General features: G+C 41.1%; 1 protein-coding gene across 1 annotated transcript in view; it reads left to right on the top strand.

Annotated features, from left to right (window-relative positions):
• The window catches only part of PIGG (phosphatidylinositol glycan anchor biosynthesis class G (EMM blood group)), an 81,820-nt gene that overhangs the window by 19,206 nt on the left and 40,634 nt on the right, over positions 1-21,980 (top strand). The window contains exons 7-10 of the mRNA XM_081319388.1: positions 2,979-3,196; positions 5,976-6,254; positions 16,116-16,573; positions 20,676-20,867. Coding sequence (XP_081175514.1) covers positions 2,979-3,196; positions 5,976-6,254; positions 16,116-16,573; positions 20,676-20,867 — 1,147 coding nt within the window. The remainder of the gene's footprint in view (positions 1-2,978; positions 3,197-5,975; positions 6,255-16,115; positions 16,574-20,675; positions 20,868-21,980) is intronic.

Raw genomic sequence — 21,980 nt, 5'->3', positions numbered from 1 at the left:
TACAATAATCTCCCCATGATTATAATATAAATGTCAATTTCCTATTTTTTTCTAATTCCATATCAATAAGACCCGGCGGGAATAATTCTAGCTTTATTGTAATGTTGAGCTGCAGTATATTTTTTATCATTGTATGGATTTGCACCCAATGTAGTTCTGCAGTTTTTTTAGCATTTAGTAATTCCTTTGTCACGCAAAATTATGTGGTATAGTTAGTCCCCACTTAACGTTCACTTATTCAATAATTGTTCATTGTTCAACAGTGTTAAACCAGAGGATTTATGACACTGTAGTCATCGCGGTGTCCTTGGGATCACATAATTGCAATCTGGGGCTTGAGCGGGAAGGTTTGTTTCTCCGAGCTTGTGGGTTGGTTTCCGAACGTTTCGTTACCACGCTAGGTAACATCTTTAGTGGTGTTTAGGGGATGTCAGTGCTCTTCTGTTTATAAGGGCTTTGTGTGGTCAGTAGTTCTTGTGATGGGTCAGGTGTGCGTGTGTGAAGTGTGAGTCTTGTGAGAGGGAGGTTATATCAGGTGAGGGTTATTGGGAGGTGAAGTACTGGTGGGGGGGCTTGCATGGGTTGGTTGAGGGTCGGGGCTGTCTCTGGTTGGCTGTGTGGTTGATTTGGATTCTGAGGAGTTCATAGGCTGGTTGTAGGTCATTGTGTCTGTTGATGGAATTGCTTGTGGAGTGCCCGACTTCAATGAACTCAGAAGCGTGGCTGGTGGTAGCGTGGCTGATGATTTTTGTGTTGCTGCTAGTGTCGGTGTGGGTAGAGATTAAGGATTTGGGATCGTGGCGTTTGACTGCCAGCTGGTGTTCGTGGATTCTGGTTTCAATTGATAATGTTTGACCTACGTAGAATTGGTTGCAGATAATTACAGATAATTTTGTAATTGCTTTGTTTCTTTCATCCTTGTGTATCTTGTCTCTGGTTCTGGATAACTCTGATGGAGTGTGGCTGTGGTTTGTGCGCTGTTGCTTTTCCTAATGGTTGAAGAATTCTGGCTGTCATTTCTGACACCCCTTTTGTGTATGGTAGGCTTAGTTTTTCCGTGGTGGTTGGCTGTGGGTGTGTTGTGGTTTGGATGCTGTATGTCAGAATACGAAATTGTTTGGGTAGCTGTTATGGAGAATGATGTCAAGCAGCCATTTGTCTTCCACTTTTTGTAGTGTTGTGGTACTGCAGTGTGTTCTGGACCTTCTAAAGAGGGTCTGGACACAGCCTCTTTTGTGTGTGGTGGGTTGGTTGCTTGCAAAGTTGAGGATCTGGTCTTTGTGTGGGGGTTTGCAGTAGATGGCAGTTCTCCACTGTCCAGTCTTCTTATGTCAATGTTGAGGAATGGGAGTCTGTTGTCTGTTTCCTCTTTGCGTGTGAATTTGATCCCAGGGAATATGTTATTGAGTAGGTGGTGTGTTTCTTCAATTTGGGAGTGTTTGGTGGTGACAAAGGTGTCACCGACAGAGTTTCCAGAATTTTGGTTCGATAGTGAGTAGAGCTGTGGATCTGAGTCATTGCATGATTGCTTCTGCTATTAGGCCTGATATGGATGATGTGATTCCATTGGGGTACCTTGTACTTGCTTATAGATTTTTCCTTTGAACTTGAAGTATATGTTGAGGCATAGATCCAGAAGTTTCATGATGGTTTCAGTGGACATAGAGTGTTCTGTGATGGCATTATCTTTGTGGGTATGGTTTTTAGCGAGTGGGTGGTGTATGGTTTGTTTAGCCAGGTCGATGTCAATCACGGTGAAGAGAGCAGTGACGTTGGAGACCATGATTTCTTCCTTGTTAATCTTGGTGTGCTTTGGAGAAATTGTTCTGGGGAGTTTATTGAGTGGGTTGAGTCATTGACCAGGTGTCTGAGTTTCCTCTGCAGAGTTTTTTGCTAGTTTGTACATCAGTGTTCCAGGTAGAGACAGAATTGGACGTAAGGGGAATCCCATTCTTGTGTATTTTGGGAGTCTGTAGAACCTGGGTATGGAGGAGTCTTGTGGTTGCCTTTGCTTTCTCTCTAGTAATGTTAGCTGTTTTTCTTTTTCCATTTTTCTTAGGGTGTCTTTTATTTTGTTCTTTAGCTGTTCTGTCAGATCTTTGTGGATTATTTGGTTGGCGTCATTTAGACGGTTTTCGGCTTTGCGGATGTAGTCAGTTTTGTCCATTATTACCGTCAGTCTGCCTTTGTCTGCCAGTAGGATGATGATGCTTTTGTCTTGTTTCAATGTCTTTAGTGTTCTCTTCTCCTTTTAGCCGAGTGTTTCATTTTGTCTGTTGTGTTGGATGTTGGAGATGATTCTTTGTCTGATGTCTTCTTGTGTTTCATGGTCCTGGTGGCGCGTTTTTAGAATGGGTGCGAGATTGGCGAGGTATTTGATGGGGTCAACATCTTTGTGGTTGACATTGAGGCCGTGTGTGAGGATGGTCTTTTCGTCATCAGAGGTCTGCTGGATAGATTTCAGATCCATAGTTCTGGGTTGTCTTGTGGTTTTACGGTAATAGTTTCAGGTGCTTGTTTATCCCTCACAGTTATGACATTGCAATGTCCCACAATTACGTAATTGCCATTTGCAACCTTCGGTGCTGGCTTTCAACAAACAAAGCCAGTGAGACAGACAGCAGAAGGTTGCAAATGGTGATCACCTGATAATGGGACACTGTGAACATGCGAGATTCACCTAAAAAACGACAACTAGGACTGCTGAAACTCTCATTGTAAGTCAGCAAACCCCTACCATTGCACTTTGTGACCACATCAGTCCCAATTACCATTGGTAAGTAAAGCCTACCTGGAAAGGTAGCCTAACCCTAACCCTGAATAAGTATTTGGGGCTCTGGGTGATCTAGTCCACTGTTGTTCATTCCACTAGCCATAAATTGAGAAAAACAACTCGTTAAACATTATGGGGCAGGCTTTAGTTTAAACTCTGTATTAAAATATAATGTTCTATTTACATTCTCATCTCTTATTATTAGATCCTGGATTTGAAATGTTTGTGAAGGCAGAAAAAGCTCATGGGAATTGGATTCAATACTATCTGGAGGGCAGTAGTACACAAGTTGTCATGAATTTGAGCAAAAAAATTATAAAACAGTATTTGGAAGCTCTCAAGATCCTGAGCTCTTCTTTAAGCAAGCAAGTGGCCCAGTATGACATCTATTCAATGATAACAGGAACGATGATTATTCTGGAGGTATGGACTGATTTTTTTTTGAAATTTATTATTTATTGGTCTTAAAAGCCACCCAACTCTCAACATCTCTAAGAGGCCCCTGTTGCCCAAACTAGGGAAAAGTAAAATGAAAGAAAAGAACCCAGCGTCTCAAAAGAAAAGCCACATGATTCCCAGCCACCATAACCCTAACCCTAGGCCCGAAAGCAGAGCCAGTTTTTCGGAGATTTGCAGAAGAGTTGGAGGATGGCAATTGTGTGGATCTATTGTGGGGATACAAAAGCCTTACTTTATAAAGCAGCATATTGAGCCTGTTACTTGATTTGCACAGTTTCACGGTATTTACATTCCGAGCCAAATTCAACTTGACACAAGGCTCTCTGATTAGACTCAGATTGGGACATTTTATCCCAAGTAGTTCCCAGTAGTTGTTGTAGATACTTTTTGTCTGTGTGATATATGATGCAACAAAAGGCATAGTAAAGAGTAGAAGTTATCGGATGGTCTTGGGATTGTTACTTTTACAGTAACTGGTCTGATCTCTCTTTTTTATCTTCATTTTTTCTCCTTTTTTCCTCCCTTGTTGAGTCAATTCCCCCTCTTAATGAATTGAGCTACCTAGATAGGAACAAGCATACATTGTACTTACAGTTCAAACAGTACCAGGTTTCACAAGGAGGTATGAGAAAAGACATTATTCTGTATAATCGTACAGAAGGAGAGAGAGAGGGAGGGAGGGAGGGAGGGAGGCAGAAAGAGAGAGAGAGAAACAGCAACAGGGACCACAAAAAAGGCAAGGTTCAGTATCCAGAAACTCACAACCACCAAAGGACAAGGTACTAGCTGCCATAATTGACCTGTCCATGTAGATGAAGGTATAATTGACACTGACTTCCATCTAGATATTTCCAGTGTGGTAGTGAAAGGTAATCTGCCCCCCCACCCCATGCCACATGTACGTGTGTGTCCACTGCCATACCAAAGTCACATACAAGTAGTCCTCAACTTTAAAACAGTTCATTTAGTGACCATTCCAAGTTACAAAAGCATGGGGGGGGAAAGTGACGTATGGCCATTTTTCATACTTAACAAATTTATTTATTTATTTTATTTTATTGCATTTATATACCGCCCTTTCCCTGAGGACTCAGGGCGGTTTACAGGGAATTAAAAATCAAACATACAAAAGTTAAAAGCCAAGTTAAAAAATATTAAATTAACCCTGTACTATTAAAAACCCCAATTAAAATAATTTTCTCCTCAGCCTGGGCCCGAGAGCTCAAAGAGCCAGGTCTTCAGGCCCCGGCGGAATGATCGGAGGTCGGGGGCAGTCCTCAGCTCCACCGGCAGCTGGTTCCAGAGGGCAGGCGCTCCCACTGAGAAGGCCCTATCCCTGGGTGTCACCCGCCGGCAATCTCTTACCGGCGGAACCCTGAGCAGACCCTCCCTGTGGGAGCGCACTGGGCGAAGGGCGTTTGAAGCCGGCAGCAGGTGTTCCCTCAAGTACCCCGGACCCAGGCCATGTAGGGCTTTATAGGTAATAACCAGCACCTTGAATTTCACCCGGAGGGCAACCGGAAGCCAATGCAGCTCGCGGAGTAGAGGTGTTACATGGGAGTATCGGGAAACCCCCATTACAACTCGCGCGGCCGCATTCTGCACCAGTTGAAGCCTCCGAGTGGTCTTCAAGGGCAGCCCCATGTAGAGAGTGTTACAGTAGTCCAAACGGGAGGTCACAAGCGCATGAGTAACTGTGCGTAGGGCGTCTCGGTCCAGATAGGGACGCAACTGGCGCACCAGGCGAACCTGTGCAAAAGCCCCCCTGGTCACGGCTCCTATGTGATCTTCAAAATTGAGCCGTGAATCCAGGAGGACGCCCAATGTTGCAGCATCCTCATGGTCATGTGATCAAAATTCAGACACCTCGCAACTGATTCATATTTGTGACGATGGCAGTGTCCTGGGGTCATATGATCGTCGTTTGTGATCTTCTGACAAGCAAAGTCAATGGGGAAGCCAGATTCACTTAACAACCATGTAACTAACTTGACAAGTGCAGTGATTTACTTAACTGTGGCAAGAAAGGTCGTAAAACAGGGCAAAATCCACTTAACTGTCTCGCTTAGCAGCAGAAATATTGGGCTCAATTGTGGTTTTAAGATGAGGACTACCTGTATTTGCTTATAGTTTAGTTGCAAGATACTATAGAGCAGTGGTGGTGAACCTATGGCACGGGTGCCAGAGGGGGCACTCAGAGCTCTCTCTATGGGCATGCACACCGTCACCCCAGCCCCACCTCCCCCCACGGCCCCCTCTTCACCAGCAGCCCCCCGGAGGAGAGTCGCCCCCAGGTGCAGCCCACGTGAAGCAGCACAGCCAAGGACATGGTAGCCGGGCACCGGGGACAAGACTCCGCCCTCATGCTCCGTTGCATGAAGATGATTAGGGGCATAGGTGGAGGGCGTGGCCGCCATGGCGCTGCTAGGCCACCTGGGTGATTGGTGGGCTGTGGAGGCAGTGGGTGGCCTTTTGGGGGCGGGGTGGGGGGCAGGGTGGGGCCGGTTTTGGGGCACTCGGTCTCTAAAAGGTTCGCCATCACTGCTATAGAAGAATGTATAAAGCTTAACAATATACAGTGTTACATGTGAATAGGTCCGTTTGATTTATTGGATGGTTAGGGAAATGACTGAGGTATGCTGCACCCCACCTGTAATATGTGATAGTGTGTAATATCTGCCCCTTGTTGAGTTGTAGACTAGATTTTGACTGTGTTTCCTCTTCCTCCCCCCCCCCGACCTAGGTGCTGTTCTTACTCTTACTGAGCCTTCCAAAAGCCCTGAGCAGCAGAGCTGAATTTGAGATGCCTCACTCTTCCTCGTGTTCTCTGATGTTCTACTTGATGTGCCTCGTATGGAGTGCCATTCATGTAGTCGTGTGCACCTCCACAGAAAGCTTATGCTATTTTTGCAGCATTCCCTGGCTAATGGCAGCTGGAATTATCATGCTGGCTTCGGGGCTTTTTTGGGTCATAATTTCTCTTCTGGAAGCACGGGTTATAAATTCAAGACAACCATTGAAGGTAAAAAAAAAATACTGGAATGTAATATAATTTCTTACCAGTTGCGCATCTGTTTTTCCAGGGAGGATCAGTAAAATGAAGTCAGTAAAATGAAGACCCAGATTGTTGAGGGCAATAGGCTGGCACTGTAAACCACTTAAGAGAAGGCTGTAAAGCACTGTGAAGCGGTATATAATTCTAGGTGCTATTGCTAAGTTGTATTTGCTATCCACATGCGGTTCCTTTTTCCTTGTGCCTTCCTTTTGATTTCTTTCAGTCACAATGCCTTTTTTCATTTTCCCTTATGCCTTCATAAATAACACAGGTACCCCTATCTTTTCTCTCACAAAGTAGCTGGAGAAAATTTGAACAAAGAAATAGGGCAAGGTCTAAGTTAACTCCCCCCCCCCGCTTCAGATTGCAATATAAATAGTTCCAGTGCATGTGAACAGTCCAGATCAATCTGTTGCAGAATCACAAGTAGTTTGACTTCTCTCTAAATTGTGGGACAAACACTAGCAATTAGACCATGAATATTGAGCCATACAATCTAATTGTAGTTACCTTTTTCCTTAAAAAAATATTTTTGCACATAATCCTCGTGTTCTGTGACCTCATCAGTCAATCTGCAGTTCTGGATAGTAGGCATTCTTTCTCAGTGGTGAAATGTTAATTGCCATTTATACATTCAAGATAAAAACAGCCAGGGCTTCCTCTGCAATTCTTTTATAAATCTGATCTGAATTGTACATTGATTCCTCTATAATCTGTGACCCTTTATTAATTAATGTATGACAGAATACCTGCATATTATGTATAAAATGTCAACCCTGCTTACAGCCTCAATAATATAACTCTTTTAGTAATCATCAAGGAAAGATCTCCTTAGCCATCTTGCAGAGGTGATTGGCAGGTTGCTACAAAAACAAGGAAAGCCAAGTGTGTTCAATTGATTACATTTTGAACTGTTTGTGTACTTCTTGATTTTCCTATCGGGGCAGACTATACAATGTAGTAAATTAGAACAGAACTTCTGAAATCAATTGTGCATGAATTCCCGACTAAATTTCTCTTATTTTAATGAGTTGCTTCATTTAATGGGCTTGCTGTTAATATGATTTGTGTGAATCCAATCCCAGTAATGTTGCAAACATTATTTTGGAATTCCCTACAATTACTGTATGTCTCAGAGCGGTTGGTCTCTTTGAAGAAGGTGGCAAAATAATTTTGAAGATAGAATTGTTATGTTGTTGGATAAGTAAGATGTCATACCAAGTTATTTCTGTGAAAGTATAGGTTTCAAGTAAGGATTCAAAGGTGAGTTAAGTTCTAAAGTTACTTCCATTATTTGAGTAAAGTCTTAGCCTTAAGATCTAATGTGAAGGCTTGTTTAGAAAGCATGCTTGTATCCATTTTGTAATTCACTCATTCTTTTCCAGTATGTTCTATATTCTTCCTTGGCATTCTGGTGTGCTGCCGTGATTGTTGAGGCATAGTTTGTTAAAGTAAGAACATCAAAGGACCATTCTGAATTACACAAAACATTCATCCAATCTAGGAAAGCCCTTGTGTACATGTAGTCCTTGACTTACAATAGTTCATTTAGTGATCATTCAAGGTTACAAAGGCACTGAAAAAAGTAACTTATGACCATTTTCCACGCTTATGACCATTGCAAGCACCCCCTTGCTCACGTGATCAAAATTTGGATGCTTGGCAACTGGTTCATACTTATAACTGTTGCCAGGTCCCGGAGTCATGTGATCAAGTTTTGTGAGCTTCTGTCAAGCAAGGTCAGTGGGGAAGCCAGATTCACATAACCGCATTACTAACTTAATTGCAATGGTTCACTTAACAACTGTGGCAAGAAAGGTTGTAAAGTGGGGCAAAAGTCACTTAAATGTTTCACTTAGCAACATAAATTTTGGGCTCAATTGTGCTCGTAAGTCAAAGATTACCTGTATTGCCGCCTTCTCTTTCAGAGTCCTATAATGTCCAGTTCTAGATATATTCCCGATGTAGTATATAGCAATAGCAGTTAGACTCATATACCACTTCACAGTGCTTTACAGCCCTCTCTAAACGGTTTACAGAGTTAGTATATTGCGCCCAACAATCTAGGTCAGGGGTAGGCAACCTTGGCTCTTTTATGACTCGTGGACTTCAACTCCCAGAATTCCTGAGCCAGCCATGCTGAGGGGACAGGGAGAGGTTTCCATGCTGAGCCATGCCGGCTCAGGAATTCTGGGAGTTGAAGTCCACGAGTCATAAAAGAGCCAAGGTTGCCTACCCCTGATCTAGGTCCTCATTTTACCGACCTCGGAAGGATGGAAGGCTGAATGAACCTTGAGCCAAGATACTATACATTGTAAATTCAGGATGGCTGTTTGGTGATTCTTACATCCTAAGCTGAATTTGTGCATTGACAAATCCTGCTTATTGGCCTGCATAAATTTAACAATTGCTTGGACATGTCTGTTTGTGAATGAGGTTGCAGTCTGGAGGAAATTAAAAATATTCTGCACTTCCTAATTTTGAACCTTGGATTTGTTACAGCTAGGAAAGCTTGCTGCCTAAAGGGTAAGATGTGGTTAATTTTAATGATTAAATTATCCAAGCCTATGTGTATTGTTCAAGAAGATTAGTTTCAGGATACTGCTGGTGAGACTGCTGCACAGAGCTTCAAGGGGCATCTTTTAATCTTTGGAAAAAAAAAATCACTGCATGAAAACTATTTCTTCCACTAATCCATGTTATCCGATTTTATAATGGAGCAATAATAAGTTTTGAAGCGGCATTTTTCAGATTGTAGTTTAACTGGATGAAAGGTGCTGTTTTAACAAGCAGTTTATGGCAAACTGCCTCGGTGATAATTTCATATAAAAGCAGTATATTACAGAAACTGTAATAAGAAGGAAAAAGAAATACAAGACCTTAAATTTTGAGCCTGCTTTTCACCAGTTCTTATCTAAGTGGGAAAAGGCATAAAAACTAGGCAGGTGTCATATAAACTATACTTAGAATTAATGTGAAATGGAGCAAAGAGCAATTTTTAAAAATAGCTTTTATTCTAAAATGCATTTATGTATTAGTAAGTAAATATAGAATAATATATTTTTTCCCCTTTCAACTAGATGAGGGGTTCTTTTTGTTAACTCATGCAATACTTTAACTTCTCTGTGTGTGTGTGTTGGCTAGCATATGGCACCATAGCAGTTAAATCACCTGCCCCATACATAATCAAAAGTTCAACTATCCTCCCTTTTAGATCATTTGGGGGTGTATTTAGAAGTACCGACGAAGAGAGCTTCCGGTTTGCCACGCAGCTGCTGTGGACGGCTGGGAGACTTGCTATCTCTCCCCCATCCAGTTTCGCATTGCTGGGGGCCCCTGAAAAGGGCCAAAAGTCGCCCCGAAGAGGCGACCAGCAAGGAGGGGCACTCGCTGGATTGCGGGAGAGCCACAACTCTCCTGTTAGACCTGGAGATCCCTCCAAACCGGTGGACGAAAGGACCGGCCATTATGGCTCATCCCTAGGCTGTGAACAACCAAAGTCACATTTTCCACCAGGCAACGTTTAAAGCAGCGTGGAAGAGACTGGGTGAGATCTACCTCTTTTCCACTCTTAATTACTTTCTGTACCTCCTTAAGCTGCTAAGCATTCTCCCCCCTGCGGTGAGGGAAGGGGGATTTCAGCCTTCCCTCCAGAAAGAGTGGCGACTAAATACCCAGGGGCATTTTAAACATTGAAAAAGTAACTGAATCCCAATTGGAACCTTACTTCTCAAAGGATGTGGACTGAAAGATTTTTTATTTTTTATTTTTCATTATTTACTTCTGTTGGAAATCTGGTTTTTTTCTTATAAAAAGAAAAAGAAAAACTGAAAAGATTGAAATAACTTTGGGACTCAAAGGGAAACTTTAAAAGGGTCTGGCTGACTGCCCAGGGAAATAGATAAGATACATAACCTTGAGAACTTTGAAACAACAGCTGTGAAAGGCTTTGTGTTCTCTACCTAGAGAAAAAAAATCTCTCTCTTGGATTTTCTAAGCGTAAAGCCTTTAGTTTAAAATATCAATATGGAAGAAGACCAGGAACAAAATTTCCTTATAGATGAAGATCAACAAACTCTCTATATGTTGAAAACACTAATTCAAATTCTTACCACAACCAATGAAATACTAAGAGGCTATGGGAAGGAACAAGAAGACAGCCCAGATATGAAAGCTCAAACTATGACCACAACTAAAGAATCATCCATGCAAAATACAATAGAAAAAATGAAATATTCAAATACTATGACAGAAGAATCTACTATTCAACAAATATTGATATTTGAAAATCCAGAAAAGACATCGACAACTTGGGAAAAGGAAAAGGTTTCTTATACAACTCAGAAGGAACTAGAGGATCTAGAAAAAGAACAGTTGGATGAGAAGATAAACAATTCAGAACAACCACGTCGATATGGAAGAATAAAGAGACGACCCACTAGACCTACAAGTCCTCTTAAAAAAATGGTGACCGGATGGTTTTGCCAATATCAATTAATATACATGATATTACAAGGAGATTGGTTCGATGACCCAAAAACAAGGACATGGAAGAAGATTTGGCAAAGGAAAAAAGCTAGCATAAGACTCAAGAAGAATGGAGTTTTGACCATTTTATTGAAATCTAAAATAGAATGTACTTAAATAGATAAGATGTGTATGTTGAATATAAGACATTGTTATGAACTGAGATAAAGAAAATTTTTTGGTCATTAAAATTTAGCAGTATAAATACTAATAGCTAATTTGAATATTGATTTGTGCATAAAGGTCATGTAAAGGTGAATAATGTAGATGAGCTAAAAACCTATTGTTGAAAGTAAAATAGGTCTATAAAAGGTAAAGGTAAAGGTTCCCCCGCACATGCGTGCTAGTCGTTTCCGACTCTAGGGGCCGGTGCTCATCTCCGTTTCAAAGCCGAAGAGCCAGCGCTTGTCCGAGGACATCTCCGTGGTCATGTGGCCGGCATGACTAGACGCCAAAGGCGCACGGAACGCTGTTACCTTCCCACCGTAGTGGTCCCTATTTTTCTACTTGCATTTTTACGTGCTTTCAAACTGCTAGGTTGGCAGAAGCTGGGACGAGTAACAGGCGCTCACTCTGTTACGCGGCACTCGGGATTCGACCCGCCAAACTGCCAACCTTCTGATCGACAAACTCAGCGTCCTAACCCACTGAGCCACCGCGTCCCTTAAAATAGGTCTATATGGAATGTTAAAAATGAAAATTATTACTTTAAGCAAGAAATAGCAGACACAAAGAGGAAGAGAGAGGAAGTGTTAAGTATTGAAATAAAAAGAAATTTTGATTATTAAAAAAACCAAAAACTGAAAACTAGCAAAAAGGAAGGATATATTGTATCCTTAATTTGTTGATATAGAGGGTGAGAAGTTAAGTAGACGGGATGTGTATTTTGAATATTAGATTTTGTGAAGAATGGTGATAGATGAATTGGGAGTATATTAAAATTTTTGGGAATGATAAATATCAAACGTAAAATTTAAATGTTAGTGGAAATTGAAACTGAAAAATTGATTATGTCATTGAATGTCTAAAAGATTGTATGTTAAAATAACTAGAATATGCGTAAACTAAAAACTATGGATATATGTAAGAAATTTATTTTCTATGTGATTGATAGGATAAAACTTGTCTTTTAATTTACAAATAGACAGTATATATGAAGGGAAAAAGAGAGGAAATGTTTATGGTAGCAATCTGAAATTTGTACTAATGACATCTGTATGTAATTGAATTACTACTACTCAGCCACTACGTTGCTTTTCAAATATGTGAATGTAATATTAGAAAATCAATAAAATTTGTAAAAAAAAAAGTACCGACAAAGAAAATGTAAGGTTTTAGCTATCACTTGCAGATCTTTTTTAAAAGGGTTTGGGAAAAGCAAAAATTCTCCAAATGTGGGCACAAGTTGCTAATAAGAATCAAAGTGGCAGAAAAAGATATACAAATGATTTCTGCTTTGCTGATTCTGAGGAACCTCTTAAATAGTGTTTCTTTTGCCGCATCCCTCAAGAGTTCATTGACTAGCAACGAACAAACAAACTTGCATTGGTGTATATTAGAAATTATGAACTGGTTTCTCTAGATCAGTGATGGCAAACCTTTTAGAGACTGAGTGCCCAAACTGCAACCCAAACCCACTTATGTATCATCGGGTGCCGGGTGGGCATGGCCCATTGGGTGGGTGTGGCCCATTGGGTGGGCATGGCTGTGGTGGTAACGGCAGACTGGGTGGGACTAAAAAGTTCAATCAATCAATTCCAACTTTGCAAGATTTTTTTCCCTGCAAAAAGTTGAAATTGATTGATTGATTGAACCTTTTTTTTTGCACACGGCGGAGGCCTAAAGCGAAAAGGTTTTATGAAACCCAGCTGAAGGCCTGGGACTGGGGCAACGGCGCATGTGCCCACAGAGAGGGTTCTTTGTGCCACCTGTGTCACCCATGCCATAGGTTCGCCACCACGGCTCTAGATAGTTGTGGGTGTATATAACAATAGAATTAATCGGTTGGACATAGCAATATGTTATACTGCAGTGACCAGTGATAGAAGACCTTATCTACATGGAGACACACCTGGAGCATTGACTAAGCATCTCGCACCTACTTCCCAAGATGCACAAACTATGCCATACATGCGATCCTTCAAACTTTGGAATATCATGGCTTGGAATATTGGATTTCATGAATTCTGTACTGAGAATTTATTCAGCAAATGCTGCCAGCTGCATAGGAGATACCACAGGCTTCCTAAGAAGATTGAAGTCTATTGGCAATCTTCTTAACAATACCATTGTACCCATCACAGATATGGCACAATATACCCCCATCCTTCATAAACATGGGCTTCAAGCCATCAAGATACCATCAGTGATCTCAGCATAATAGGCCGTACCACAGACTGCATGACTTTGTATTCATCCATAATTTAGTTACTATTGGCAATAACATACCTGCAAATCAGTGGCACTGCCATGGATACAAACATAGTTCCATAAATATGCAAATATCTTCATGAGTCACTTGAAACATTTCCTGAATTCTTAGCTCTTGAAAATCCCCCTTTCTTTGGGATTCATTGATGAGACTTTTAGCATCTGGACCCGTGGAAATGAATCCTCATGAGAGCATTTCTCTACCCAGCAGTTGCCAGTAATAAGGCATTGATTTTGCTTGTAGAGTCAGCATCTTGCAACTTGCTTGTGAGGCACTTACTTTGCTGGGGTGTAGGATTCTCGGTCCGGGGATGTTTTCCTGTCTTCTTGGCACCAGTGTTGGCTAAAGAAGGATTAGGGCTGGCTGAGGAGGAGCCTGAGCAGGTATTGGTATTGGAATCACTGGCTGTTGACTCATTAGGCATGGTACCTGTGAGACACGATCCACCAACATCTTGGAGGCTAGCTCTGAGGCCACAATATCTACAGATCACCTTGCATATCTACATGCTTCCAACTTCCATCCAGGACATACCATCAAATCTGCCATATATGGGCAGACTCTAGGCTACAAATGCATTTGTTCTATCCCACTTGACACAGATACTCAACTGTGAGATTAAACCAGGCAATTCAGGAATCTAAATTGCTGATTCACAAGATCATTAGAAAATTAGAGCTAGATCACTTTCCAGAGGGGAACCTATTAAAAGACAGATCATAGAAGCACAACAAAAGAACACGACTGTCACTTACAGACTATAGCTCACAAAAAATATTATGAAGAAGCTACAGCCCATACTAGATAAAGACACAGTGCTTTCTTAGGATTGGGTGGCAGCTCAATACTTGAACACAGACTACCAACTCAACTTGAAGCAGATTCTCATAAGCAACAACAGACAACAATTCTAACGTGGGAACCAAGCCAAGATGGCTATGCTTTCCCAACATTTACATCAACAGCACTATCAGAGGCCTAACAACTTTACACGCAAAATTAGAGGCGCCTTCACATGTCCTTCCTCTAATGTGATATGTGCCACGATCTGCCAGAGGTGCTGTTGTGGATTCTGCATAGGACAAACAGACCAAACATTGTACAAAAGAATTAATGGGCTCGAGTTGTGAGTTTGATATCAGGACTTAAGATGAGGATCAAAGCATTCCTGCATCTCAGATACTTCATTAGAGAACTCAAAGAAGCCATTTTGGAAACAAATGTTAAAGACAAAACTGAGGGAGTGATTGCTGAACTCATTCAAAGGTTTCCAGCTATCTCGGAAAGTCTCAAAAAATACAATGAGTTTTTGACGCCATATGATTGTTGTTTGATAAGGAACTTGTTTTCAGTCTCATGTATAACCTGTGTAAGCATCCTGCTTTGCCTTTATTTCCCTCCTGCCTCATCCTATGCCACTTTAGCCACTCCAGTTGTGGTTGTAGTTTAATGCCTCTGGGTGACTAGCACCTGATTGGTTTATCCTCCAAAGTTTCAGTTTTCAATATCTACATCAAGGTGCCTTGATATAATTCAATCTTCATGAAATGGGCTGCCTGATCTTCTATGGAATAATGCTGGCGTTTGAATTGACAAAGTACTCTTTTCTGGATCTTCTCTGATTATCTTTACATTTTGAAACATTATTCTACAGATGCAATTGCTTGTAACTTAAGTGATTGCATTTTTCCTTTACTTGATTGCATTTTACCTAAATCGTCATGTTTTTTTGTGCAACAAAGTGTATTTCAATTTGTTGAAGATCCTGTGCCAAGGATTTTTTTTGAAGGGGTTAGTTTTCTTTAAATCAGTGTGCTTGATGCTGTAGAGTGATTAACATATAAAATATCTATTTCTTGGGGCAACTTTGCGTGACACTTTTGTCTGAAATAAAGCCATAGTTTCAGGAGGGACAAGATAATCTGCACATCACCGTTCTTTTTATGGTTGGTATTAAACTACATCAAGGTGATCAACTTTTTCTGGGGTTGGAGTTGCGCCTTATTGTCCTAGCTTTCCAGGGATATGGCAATGGTATTGGAAGGTCCTGAGAATTTTCAGCCTATTGTTTGTTTGCTCAGCTTAGGGACTTGAGGTTAAGAGTGGAAATGAAAATATTTTGCTTTTAGCCTTAAGATATCCCCAAACATCCAACCTCAGACAAAATACTGCGCCGTAAAAATTGTCCACTTTTGTTGTCTTACGGAGATTCTCAATCATCCAGGTCATTATGGTCCCAAAGGTGCTTTGCCAAAAGGCAGCTGGATTGTCTTGTTTTTTTTTTCCCCTTGAAACTATTTCACTTCACATCCAAGAAGCTGCTTCTTCAGAACTAAAGAAGCTTCTAGGATGAGAAATGAAACATTTTCAAGGAAAAAAAAATGAAGGAAGTCCAGTTGCCTTTTGGAAAAGCACCTTTGGGATGTCCACTTTGTTTCTCAATTTCAGCAGCGTACCCATCCCTTCATGGGAGTGCTGTAGTTTTTTCCCTCAAGTATCCAAACATATTGGAAAGCGGAGAGGCAAGAAGAGATCCTTACTTATATCTTTTTTTTTTTTTTAGAATTGCTGATTGGTCAAAGTTTGCTCGTTTCATTTTCATGTGATTTGTTTTTTATCCCGATGTAAAACTAATCTGCCTTAAAAAAATGTTTCATAAGTTATTGCAGGAGGCTGTATCCCAGTCCTTGAAAGAGCATGTGCAGCAGCGCTGAATTAAACTTGCTTTAGATCAGGATTGAAGAGGATTTACATAAAATATAACAAAAGTACAGTTGTCGCTGAAGAAGCTATATGTTGCCGATTCTAATGATATGTTGGATTCTTCCAAATTATATCCACGATATGCTTTTTTTCCCCCCTCTTTGCAGAATCCAGCTGCTGCTCCTTCCAGCTGGTCTGAATTAGATGTGCTGATCCTGGCAGGCACCATTGGCCATATTTCAAGTTTGGGTGCTAGCAGCTTTATTGAAGAAGAACACCAAACCTGGTATTTCCTGATCAATACCCTTTGCCTTGCCCTCTGCCAAGAAATCTGTAGACATTATTTCTTGACAAAGGATGGTGATCTGCAGATCCTCACAACGGGCAAGGCAAAGGCAGAAGAAATGGAAGAGACTCCTTCCCACTACAGAAGTGATATTGAAATAATAGAGGATGATCTGAAGATGGGCAGAGGGGCCAACCCTCTAAGCATAAATAACTTTGAGAAGTGGATGGCTTTAGCAACTCCCTGGCTCATCCTTATCATCTGTAGAGTGCTTCGTTCATTGAATCAAACTGGAGTCCAGTGGGCGCATAGACCAGATTTTGGACATTGGCTGACAAGGTGCCTATTTGATTTTTGTAACGTAGATTGCTTAAGGTCTAGTACATAAGTATATCGTGCCTCAAAAACCGATTGTCCCATCAGATCTGGGGACCCCCGAGGACTGGTGTGATACTGAAGAGGCTCCCTTGATATTGACATTTGCTCCTTGCCTAATATTTGAGCTCTTTTACCCTTGTACTTTTAAACATGTTAAAATGTTTTAAATAATAATTGTCATATATATTAATTGAGTTTTAGCTTTGTTGTAGATGGCCCAGAGTCCCTGTTTTATGCGGTGGGTGGCCATTTACATTTAATAAATAAATATTACTTGCATCACTCCACTGGTGGGATACAGAGAAAAACCCCTCAGTATATCTTATCTCTCTCTCTCTCTCTCTCTCTCTCTCTCTCTCTCTCTCTCTCTCTCTCTCTCTCTCTCTCTCTCTCTCTCTCTCTCTCTCTCTCTCTCTCTCTCTCTCTCTCTCTCTCTCTCTCTCTCCCTCCCTCCCTCCCTCCCTCCCTCCCTCCCTCCCTCCCTCCCTCTCTCTCTCTCTCAATGATATGGTATAATGATTTAACAAAAAAATCAGTAGTTACTCTGATAGCAAGCTGTAGAAATCCTTCAACTAAGTCAGAAGAGAAACATGTCTTTAAACTTTTAGTAACTTTAACTACAAGATATGGCTAGCAGAGTTCTTAATTCTCTGGTTAAAAGGTTTTTTTAAAAAAATATTTGCAAGATATATTAATCATATTGTGCTTGGGTATATTTCTTCCCTTGTTTCTTAAATAAAAAATAAGATTTATTTATTTATGTGACATTCTGCTTTAGCCTGAAAATCTCGAACAAGATTTGCACATATGAATATTGTATCCGTTGCCCCCACCCCCTTCTCCCTTTCTGCTTCTCTGCACTGTGTTTTGGGTTATTGAGTATCTGAAGGGAGGGGAAAAACCATCAGCAGAGGATGATAACCATCCAGCTGAGCAGTGACTTAAAATGAATTTAGCTTTCCCCAACTGAATGCCTTCTAGATATGGGTCAGACTAAAATGCCCATCACCCAAACCCATCACCCCCAGCACCATGGGAATTAGCTAGTACATTGTGTCGCTTGTTCTGAGGCTGAAGTGCAGGCAGATTTTTCTTTTGAAAGAGGAAGGAAGCACTCAATGCATGAGGTTATTCTGGCCTCTCCCTTTCTTTTCCTACTATTTCTGTCTTACCAGCAGGTGCTAAAAGAATATCTGTGGAGGAGAAGTAGTTGAATTGGGGGTTTGGGTCAGGATCAACTTAAACTTATTTTTTTCATTTCTTAGTCTGATAACGTGAACAAATTAATCTTTGCATCTCTCGCTAAAGCTTCCTTTTCTGCCTGATTATGTTTCTTTCACCACAGAGCAAAGCTGCAGGGATGTGTGAGTGTGACACAACATTCCAGCTCCTTAACCAGAATGTTTCAGCAGCACGTTTGTTCTGGTGGCACAGCGTGCTTTTTAGAGCACACCTGACTTACTAAATTGAGTATGCTGCTAGCCGTATGTGGAAACCCACCAATGGCTTGATAAGTGTGTGTTTCTGCAGGCCTTGCAATGTGTGTGTGTGGGGGGGGGAGAGGGGAGAGGTATTGCTAGAACCCCAATGACTCAAAGCGGTGTGTGCACTGTGCTAAAAATAAAACGAGAACTAAGCACCAAGGCAACCCAACTGCTGTGACGCAAAAAGGCTAAATTATGTTGCTTTTTATAAACTGCCTTTTAAAGATTCCTTCTGCATTGTTTTGCTCTGTTTGCATTGCTGATGCTTATTGAAAGGAGCCAGGAGCTGAAACTGTCTTCCTAGATTTTATCAGGTATTGATCACACATCTTGGCAGCTATAATGCCTTGAAAGGCACTTTTTTTTTTGAATAGACAAACCCTAACCCTCCCCCCCCCCAAAAAACAGTTAAATGTGCGATTTTTCTGGAAGCTGGGAGCAATGTTAAGCTGATCTCCAGTTGTGTTACATACGGAATCCTAAAAAACACAGGATTGTGTTATCAGGTTTAGGCTTGTTAAGAAAATAATGTTTTTTCTGAGAAGCAGGAAGTTGCACGATCTGATTGCCACCTAGAAGAAAAGATTGATGCAATGGCTTCAGGAGAATGGTTCTATTGAAATGCCTACTAAATTTTCTGACAAGGTCTGCCAAAGAAAGTACTCCCCGGTCTCCTTTTTCTGGTCCCAGTACCGTATTTCTGCAAAAATAAGACCCAAAAAAGAAATAAGCCCTAGCATGATTTTTCCAGATGCTCATAATATAAGCCCTGCTCCAAAAATAAGCCCTAGATAAGATCATCAGGGAGATGCATTTAGTACCATATTTTCCCCCAAATAAGACCAAACTGGAAAATAAGCCGTATTACATTTTTTGGACCAAAAATTAATATAAGATCTGGTCTTATTTTGGAGGAAACACGGTATATATCAGGGATCAGTAAACAAACCAGTTTTATAGCTAGAAAGATATTTCCCTTTCTTTACACTAAACTTTCATCAAAGATTTTTGGGGAAATTATTTCTGCAGAGCTCTTCCACATCAATACAGTTACCATCTGAGAATGCAGTGGTATTTTCCCTTTGTCAGAGGTTCCTCAAGTGAGATCCAAGAAGGTGGGGAAAGTTTCTTGAAAGACAGTTTCTCTGCCGTTTATGAATCTTCTTCAGCCACCTGAAACTGCAGCCATACCTTTAGTATTTTACTGGACCACAGTGGTATAGTATCATGAGTCTGGGCATTGTGCATCCCACAATATGCCCCATAATCCTTTACCCAATGCAGTTGATTCCATATTGCTGATCTACTTAGGGTAAAAGATTTTTGTCCCAATTTCCTCTTTAATATTTTTCCCAGAATGGGAAAGTGTGCATTTCCCCCCCAGAATTATAAAGGTGATTATTATAACAAGTATAACTTGCTAGCAGAAATAAAGGTATATCAGCGATTTCAAATCTATTTAAACTCTGCCTAGCACTTAAAACAGAGCACTGTATGTAACTGGGAGAATTCAACAAGTGTTGGCCCACAGTTGAGAAAGCTTCCTGAAGTTATCATCCAATTAACTTTAATGAAGGTGCCCCACAAAGCCAATCTGAACAGAACAGAACAGAACAGAATAGAATAACAGAGTTGGAAGGGACCTTGGAGGTCTTCTAGTCCAACCCCCTCCTAGGCAGGAAACCCTATACCAGGCATGTCAAACTCGCGATGTCACGTGACATCGCGCGACGTATCGGAACTTTTTCCCATTGCCGAAAATGGGATGGGCGCAGTTTCTCCGTGACGCTCCAGCCCGCGGGCCGGCAGTTTGACACCCCTGCCCTATACCATTTCAGACAAATGGCTGTACAATTTCTTCCTAAAAACTTCCAGTGTTGGAGCATTCACAAGTTCTGGAGGCAGGTTGTTCCACTGATAAATTGTTCTGTCAGGAAATTTATCCTTAGTTCTAGGTTGCTTCTCTCCTTGATTAGTTTCTATCCGTTGCCTCTTGTCCTGCCTTCAGGTGCTTTGGAGAATAGCTTGAGAATCCCTCTTCTTTGTGGCAACCCCTGAGATATTGGAATTGCTATCATGTCACCCTTCATCCTTCTCTTCATTAAACTAGACATACCCAATTCCAGCAATATGAGCAACTGGATGAAGGACCTGGGTCCCAATTCTTTGGTAGGTTTTGAAAGGAAGTATTCTAATTATAGACCCTGTAGGCTCCCGAGAGTCAAAAGCAATGTGGAAAGTGCTCACTGAAAATGAGAAGCTTGAAAGACCGCTGAGCTAATGACTTTTGCAAAAGGCAAATGAAATCCTCACATCGTTCAGTCAAATGACTTTATGAAGAATATGAAGGTTCTAGAAAGAGGCAACACAAATGCCTTGAATGGGATTGTCAAATGTCTGATATTTTGGTGCAGAATAAATGCTGCCTAAAGACTTTACAAAAGCTGATGTGGTGAGAAAAGTCTACTGGTTTTCTGATCAGCGAATGAATCGACGCTTGCTAAGAAAGAGAAAAATAAAACTTGTAAGTGAACCTTATATAAAAAAAGATTTAATTGAATTTGTTGTTGGTCTTACAGCTCTGAACACAAAGCTGAACTTTCTCTTCTGGCATCAGTGTCTCTAGTTATGATCCTTGTACTTGTTCATCGAAGATGTTCTTTGGTTTCGAAAATAGCAATGGCGTTTGGACTCTTGGGAGTGTACAGTTACCGGGCAGCGATAGGAAATGTGGAATTTCCATGGCAACGAGACAGAAAAGATATTTCAAAGTAAGTTCATTAGCAAGCTATGTAAATGTACTTAACACCTTGAGGTCTAAGAAATATCACAAATAAGTACTATGTGGGTTTGTGCACGTGTTTTCTAAGAGTTGTGGGCAGATTTTAGGTCTGAGTGGTTTACACTGTTTTGACAAGAACCCTGGAATCTGCCAGTGAGGTGTCGATGCAAAAGACGCACGCTTAAAATTAGAGAGTTTTGATCTTAGCAATTTGTTTTGCATATTACAACAGAACAGTCATTCTGTTTCTGGGTAACTCAGGTTTCCCCCATTTTAGCAGTTTATTTTAGGCAAGCCTGAGAGATTTCTTATGCTGCTGCAATTATTTATTCATTTAATGGATTTGGATACTTGCCTCTGGGTGGCTCACAAAACCAAATATGAAGCCTTTTCTTTCTTGGCTAGCAATACATTTTTTGTTGTGTCATTCCTGTGGGCTGCATAGGATCTGGATAGAGATCAAACATCTCCAGAGTGGCATGGTAGAAATTTTTAGATTCTATTCCCAGAGAGAATGTGTGGGGAACGTTCTAAAGCAGACATGTCAAACTCGCAACATCACGTGATGTTGTGAGACGTATCGCCACTGTTTTGCCATTGCCGGCAATGGGGTGGGCGTGGTTTCCAGATGATGCGTCCGGCCTGCGGGCCAGCAGTTTGACACCACTGTTCCAAAGCATGGGTGTCAAACTCACCACATCACGTGACATGTCATGATGTATCGCAACTTTTTTTTTATTGCCGGAGCTGGGCTGGGCGCTGCCTCCATATGATGCAACCAGCCTGCGGGCCGGCAGTTTGACAGCCCTGTTCTAAAAGGTAGGTTTTATACTATAAGTGCTGCATCTTAAATTCTCCTGATGAGAAAATACTATTCACCTATGGGTCTGGTTGTTTGCGCCTAACATGACAAGAACTTACGTCACCTTAGTGAGATCATCCCATTCCAGTTCAGTTACAAGGTACAAACTCTCCACTTCTACTTTAATACTCCCTTTATTTCATTTTCTTATTATAATCCCTCCAATCCAAACAACACTACAAGATTGCACTATAAATTAATATAATAAAAATTTAAAATTTTTAAAAAAACTTTTGCGTT

Source organism: Vipera berus (genome assembly GCF_964194415.1).
Source record: "Vipera berus genome assembly, chromosome: 2".
Taxonomy (NCBI): domain Eukaryota; kingdom Metazoa; phylum Chordata; class Lepidosauria; order Squamata; family Viperidae; genus Vipera; species Vipera berus.
The sequence above is the reverse complement of the archived record's forward strand: the minus strand, read 5'-3'. Positions and strand labels throughout refer to the sequence as shown.